Source organism: Haliotis rubra, unplaced genomic scaffold, assembly GCF_003918875.1.
Source record: "Haliotis rubra isolate DU_JTF1 unplaced genomic scaffold, ASM391887v1 Scf13, whole genome shotgun sequence".
Taxonomy (NCBI): Eukaryota; Metazoa; Mollusca; class Gastropoda; order Lepetellida; family Haliotidae; genus Haliotis; species Haliotis rubra.
This window is the reverse complement of record NW_025765225.1, coordinates 2633959-2641278: the sequence shown is the minus strand read 5'-3', so window position 1 is coordinate 2641278 and position 7320 is coordinate 2633959. Positions and strand designations below refer to the sequence as shown.

Here is a 7320-nt window from a genome sequence, read left to right as displayed (position 1 = left end):
AATTTTAACAATTACGAAAGCGACATAATTTAACCAACCATTATCTCCAAGGAATTACACAAGTATTATACTACTGCTTCATTTGCTATTAACATTTACATGCATCAAGATGGAACTGAACAAAAGGGTTAAATTATTCTGGATGTATGTATCACAGGATTATATAAAAACGTTATGTTATCACAGGGACAATTAATGTGAAATCTATTGATTACAAACCTGTATAACAGATACGGTACAAATAGAAGTAAAACACATAAAAACAAATAAAATAAAGGAAAAAGTATAATTTAACTGTACAATGAAACAAATTAAGGTATTGCGACATGATTATAGAGACAATTAAATGACACGTGTCCATATCAAAGATCCTGTGATAAATAACATATAAAATAAACACATAACACTTATAAGTCAAACATAAACAGCAGACGACGAAATGTTTTCCTAAAATGTTTAGCAAGCGAAATAGGAACAAACAGGTTACACTTAAAAACATCGAAATTCAGATTCATATGTTCATTTGAAAGCACATGGGTTAATACTGACAGATTATGCAACTGGCCAAAGATGTGCGCCCGAAAAACAACACTGATGTCATGAGCTTCTCTTATCAACATAAACAGTTAAAAAATATATTTGATTACTGGAAATATAAAGAAATAGAAATCCAGTAGCCAATATATTTCTGAAGCAAACATAGTTTGTCAATACAGTGTTTCAATATTCCTAAGCAGCACTCTAAAATAATTAAATAAAAATGATTAACGAAAATAAAACAAATACAAGTATTCATAACTGGAATGAAAACATAAATAAACATCATAATCATATATTAGAACGCTGGATCGCAGATCATTCATTTAAAGCCGAATGTGAATTCCTCAGCACCTGAACCATCATCTTCATCTGGCTGCAAGAAGCTTCTGGCCTGTGGAAAAAACCCGAATAGACCTACAGTTCAAATTCAAAATCTTGTGATTTTTAGTTGTGGGTTTCTTTTCAGAAACGAAATATCTGTAACGAAATGAGGCAAGTATTAGATCATATTGTTAGTAGGTATCGTCATTTACAGTCAACTTCCGCGCAGTCGTCTAAGACGCCGCAATTTGCTGTTCAGAGTTAGGTCCCTTTGGTGTGGGAGAACGTTCCAGTTCCCCATGATTGTTTCCAGGATTGTTAGCACTAAACCCAAGTTTCACCAAAGTAGTAGACATTGGATAACAATGGATACCAGCATTACCTCGGGCTCTCCTTAAACATCATGCTTACACGTCGTAATATGACCGAGTACTGTTCAAAAGCAGGCTTGAAACGAAGAAACGAACTCACGCAATCTCTCACTGAAGGCCACTTACTAGACATTAATAAACAATTATAAACACCTCTTTGTTTCCTGTGAGTATGGGAACGACCACAACATGACCAATACTGCTAGTTGCTGGATGCATTTGTTAGTGTACCATGCCCTTAATGAACCTTTGGAATCTTCGTAAAACACACTGATGATACACAATGTTTTACTTCACACGAATAATTGTAGATTTTAGAGCAATTTGTGCCAACACACTCACAAGATACGCCAACAAGAGTTGCCTCGCTTAGATTGCGTTCTGCGTAAGGGTAGGTATTTTACGTACGTTTGTCTTAATATCAGTCACACAACGGCGTATTCGCTGTCACGGTGTACACATGAATCTTGCGTACATCATCGATCTGCACATTGGTCACTACATGACACTGTACGTGAGCGGTCAAGTACACTGTTGATGCCCGTCCACTTTACACTCTCACTAGCTGCCCTATACACTGTACATACACCTTGAGAAACACGACCTTCCTGTAACATATCCTATATTTGATATTAGACTTTCCCAGTATGTACATATTCTAGTACTTGTTTTAGGTTGCGTCCAGTCCGGGAATCGAACCTACACTCACAAGGAGTCAGACACCTCATCGCCACCACACAAAGTCAGCGATCTAACCCACTAAGCCAACGCAGCTTCCACGAAAATGGAAGTCGGCTGCCCTGTTTGTATACCCATCTAAAAAGGGTTAATTGGAATTACACTTTTCTAAAGTCTCAGTGTCTTACCTGTCATGGCTTCCGGCTTGATGAAATCATTTACTGTTGTTGACAGGTAGTTATTCCCTGCAAAAAAGGCCAATTAGATTGCATTGAGATTTACAGATTGTTTGGCGCAATTATAAAAAATACGTAACTACAACTGCGATAGAGAGGGTGAGACAATATATATCGTTACATTTGTTTGTTGTTTTACGCCGCACTCAGCAATATTACAGCTGTATGGCGGCGTTCTGTAAATAATCGAGTCCGGACCAGACAATCATGTGACTAACATCATGAGCATTGATCTACGCAATTTGGATACGATGACATATGTCAACCAAGTCAGTGAGCCTGACCACCCGATCCCGTTAGGCGACGCCTACGACAAGCTTAGGTTGATCAGTTCTAGCCCGGATTTTCACTGGTATTATTATTATGCGATACTTCAGTGATGTGTAGTGTCCGAGGTATTGTTTACGTAAACGGAAATCGCCGAGTATGTCCGAGTGATTATTCACAGTTATAACAGACGAAACTGAAAGACTCACTCCCGGTGTTGTCAGTATGGAACAGGTGCGAGTTCTCGATAGTCTTCCTCGACAGTGTGTCGTATTTGTCCAGCATCCTCAGCTGATGAGCGTTCATCCTGAAAACATATTGTTGATGATGCAACAATGAAATACTGCCACAAGCACAACATGGTATTATTTCCAGAATAGTATGAATGTTGTTCAAACAATCTGCCTGGCAAAGGGAACTAAATATCCATGTTACATTGTGGTTATAATACTATTATACTATTTGGGTCCATTCCCATTTTCATGTAAACACATTATTTTGCAAAGCGATGTATTTTAAAACTGTAATCGCCTTTCATCATTCATAATTGAAATTGCAACGATCCAATAATTTCAACCTATTTGTAAAATATAGAAACACATTTAAAAAACGTTAATCCCCCACCCCCACCCAGGTTTCATGACAACTGATACCTAGTGAAATTATATTTACAATTGTTGCTGATTATACCCAATATGTTTGTATACAGTTGTTTTTGTACACATAGTGTGTACTAGTGGCCTAAACTACTGAATATTTTTTGTCTGTCTGTCTGGTGACGTTCGAAACTATTTGAGAGAATCGACGTTCCGTTTAGCGTTGCACGTCCTTAGAGATTACCTTCTTCTTCCAAGCGGAGTATAATCACTCTTCGTCACAGAGGTATTAAAAGCAGGTTCAGTCTTGGCCGGCTCAAACTGGTTCCGGATGGTCAAGGCCTCTTTGCTAGAAGACACGTACGGGTCAGCCGCCATCATATCCTGGGTGTTCTCACTAATGTTCAAGTGGCCGAACTTAGAGTCCGGAATAAATTCAGTCTTTCCAGCAGCAGGTTGGTCTTTGTCTGTCTGGGGCCGGCCATCAAACTGATTGACAGTCTCGGAGATGAAGTCAGGACCGGAATAGCCAAGAGAGAAGTGGGTTTCCTTGCGCATCTGAGTTCGATCTCGACAGTGTTCCTCTCTTTGCCGTCTACGGTTCAAGGCATGGACACCGCCCATGAAAGCACCGGCAAAATTATTCTGAAGTGGAAAGATAAATGTCAGTGGGTCTCTTCTGTCAAGACAAATTTATTTTACAATATTTAATGATTGGGGCGGGAGGGTAGCTTTGGTTTAAATATCTCGTCACGCCGAACACCCAGGTATGCAGCCACTGAGTACAATGTGTCAGCCCAACTTAGAACATTGACTCACAAAACCATACTCATCATCAGGTTTTCATTTGCTGAGTAAATAGCATGTTATGACTCTCGTCAATTCCACAACTAATACTGAGAAACACTTGAAAAGTTTGTGTGGCGTCGATGATTCTAGTGTCATGTACTAAATTCAACCCGTTGTTTCAAGCTGGCATCCCCGTTTGTAGGATTTAGTGTTAAGTCGAAAACGTCCACGACTTTCGATAGATAAATGACTGGAATAGTGTTACTGCGCTGATAACCCATGTTACACAATGTATTGTTAGTGGCAGGAATTTTTTTATTCGTCCTTAAAATCCGGAGAGTTATAACAGAACCAACATTAAGCCGGACTATGACCGGGCAAAACTAAACAATAATGACAAAGCTGAAAGGGATAGTTTGTGGCTCTTTATAAATGACGCTCACGAAGACTAGGAGCATTACTTTGAATCTTCATTCATGATTTGAGTAATCTATAGTTAGGATGAGATTATATTATATATGTTATGCACTATTGTGTAGCAAAGCGACTTTAGACAGCTCACAAGTCGTCCCCTACTCACCTTCGCCTCGCTGAGGCGTGGCAAGCCCTCATAAGGCAGGGCGTCATTAGTCCTCAAATAGTCGAACTCTACTGTAGGAGCCCTCACCGGCTGTATGGGGGTGTACTCACTAGGGGGGTTAAGGTAGTCCCCGTGGGACACTGAAACGCATTGTTAAGTGTTTCATATTGTACAACAAAGGAAACATGTTGGATAAAACTAGCACCTTATAGTTAGTACCCGTGAAGATCCGGGTTACAATAACCCATGCTTGGCGTAATAATCAGACATGTCATCGTATCTCAGTTGCGTAGGCCGATGCTCATGCTGGTGATAACTGGATTGTCTGGTCCAGACTCGATTATTTACAGACCGACGTCATATAGCTGTAACATTGCTGAGTGCGGCGTAAAACTGAACTCAATCAATCAATAGTACGTTATAGAAACTAAATACTAATACACAAGTTCCTGTAATAGCAAGCTGGCTGCAATGGTCATGATGAATATTACAATGAGTTGATACTTGAAACATTGGTATGTTACAGATGTTGCTGAGAAAGCTATTCCATCCTTGGTTTCCTAAAAACGTAAAAAGATGTCTGCATGCTCGAGAAGCATGTGTGATTTATCGAAATCTCTGACTAGAATTATGTATTGTATCTCATTTCTTATGTGACCAATAACAGAATATTACCTTTGGAATTAAGCACCACATACTTCACAAACACGTAACTGTGACTCACAATTTATAATTGACCTTCACTTTGTGGAGTGCATTGGGGCATGAACCTTCATAGAGTGAAGGCCAAACTGTATGAAGGTCGGATAACATTTCTCCCAATTCAACAATTTATGAGATCTTTCATTTCACATAGTTCATCCGTTGCGCTCAAATAGAATCAAACGATAAGAGAGAGAGAGAGAGAGAGAGAATGTTGGGTAACTTACGTGATTTCTGCCTGTCGTCAGTGTGACGTGAAGGATCATATGAGAGTTTGACGTTATCACCATGACGACGTTCAATATTGCTCTCCATAATGGTCTTGCCATCCGTGCCCTTAAACAGTAACATTTATCCAATGCTAACAGAGGAGAAATCCATTAGAATCAACCCAAAAGGCCTACACGGAAACTTGTTTATCCTCGAGAGATTTATCCTCAGGAATACCACTTGCTCCAAGGGGATATTTGTATAAAAACACTATATCAAAGCATATACAGAAGATTAAAAGCATAGAGAAAGTGCAGTATATATAGGTTGGTGTAAGATGAGGGCAAACTGATATTTTATGTGAGCTTCAATCATTATGGCCAACGTATGGACGTTAACTGCTTTCTATATTAGTAAAACAATGAATTCGTATTTGCAGTACGTTATTTGCACGTGACGTCAGCTATGAAGGGTTAACCTTCAAGATTAAGGCACTTCAATACTTATTAAAGGCACAATGTCACCCCAAAATGCATTTCTCTCAATAATACTATCAGCCCTCAGGGAAGCTACCATATAATTTCTTCCAAAATTAATTTACGTATTTAGATTACAATATTAAATAAAAAAGTTCGAATGAATTAATGCAACGTTGCATTAAATCGACACTCGAGCCCTCTACCGGCCGAACATTATATAGAGCGAACCCCATAGAGGTATGTCCCTTAGAGCACGCATTACGATTATCCTACACACAGCTATGTGATTTAAACCAGTTCGGCAAACACCGACAATACCGCGTGCTACAGTTTTCGATGTATGGAGCAATATGGCAAGTGTTCTCTGTTTGGAAGCTGTTTCCCTCGATGTTTCAATTATCGATTTCAGACAAGTCGTAAGGGGTAATAAGTCTTATATCGCATCAATATGAAACTTAAGTGAGTGCATATGCCAAAATGTGTATAATATAGGCCAACATATTGTCGAAAAAGTGTGACATTGTGCCTTTAAACGCGTGTGTATGTATGTGTGAATTCATGTGTGCGTGTGTGTGCTTTTGTTCAGCCTGGACAAACGGCTTTTTAGAGTGCTAGCCCACTTGGGTATTTGGCCACAGAGTAACATGGACACCCAACTCCATACAGCATAAAGAGTCAGACCATTGCAGACCAGCGCCCAGTTGCTCGAACCACTGACATCTCACGGAAGTGGACGGTCGCCCTTGAGCGGAAAACTGAACGAAGAACGCTGGCCCACTCACCTTCGCCACTGGCATGGTTGAGAAGGTGAAGTCAGTCTGGTTGCTGGTCGTGCCGAACTTGGAAAAATCGGGATCATTCTGCAACAGCTGGAGAATAGAAATGAATAACAAAATCTGTAAACGACATAAAAGTACAGAAACACGGTGTCATATGTTAAAACATCGCATACACCTGCTGTTCATTTCACATGTCATGTGGGTTGGACAGTAGGCTACTCATCTCGCACAAGCGCTTCTTAAGGTAACTTTCATGGATATTTAGTCCGTGGTGGTGGTGGTGAAAATGTGCATGTGGTTTAGACGCGATTGCATTGTGTCAATATTTCGTCCGACATGTAACTCTAATTTCATGTATGTCGTTCTGAAAAGGAAGCGAACAGAGCGATGGCGTATGGGTTGCGTCCCTTACCTGTAAAGGAGTTGAGTTGAATATTACGTCGCATCGGCCTTATCTCAGCCATATGGCGACGAAACCAAGTCTGCATGCATGGACATTTTAAGTACTAAGCTTAAATGAGTTGGGGGTTTTCAGAAACATATTTATTCATTACATTATTATTTACAAATAGAAAAGAGTCATAGAACACAAATAAAAACAACCAATCCGTCATTCACATTGCATAGTTACAATTTAAAACTCACGGGCGAAAGAAACGTTATCAAAATGATTTGTTTATCTTTTATCGTACACTAAGTGATTTCTCATATCTGTAGTTCACACTTCCATCATTCAGAATGTTGTAAATCCATTAATTTTCCACATATGATT

General features: G+C 39.5%; 1 protein-coding gene across 1 annotated transcript in view; it reads right to left on the bottom strand.

Moving 5' to 3' along the window:
- Window positions 1–342: 342 nt before the first annotated feature.
- LOC124267132 overlaps window positions 343–7320 on the bottom strand; it is a 24828-nt gene continuing 17850 nt past the window's right edge. Inside the window, exons 12-18 of the mRNA XM_046702010.1 lie at window positions 6552–6638; window positions 5308–5416; window positions 4379–4518; window positions 3254–3654; window positions 2623–2720; window positions 2099–2155; window positions 343–931 (exon numbers count right to left, since the gene is read on the bottom strand). Coding sequence (XP_046557966.1) covers window positions 906–931; window positions 2099–2155; window positions 2623–2720; window positions 3254–3654; window positions 4379–4518; window positions 5308–5416; window positions 6552–6638 — 918 coding nt within the window. The 3' untranslated portion in view covers window positions 343–905. The remainder of the gene's footprint in view (window positions 932–2098; window positions 2156–2622; window positions 2721–3253; window positions 3655–4378; window positions 4519–5307; window positions 5417–6551; window positions 6639–7320) is intronic.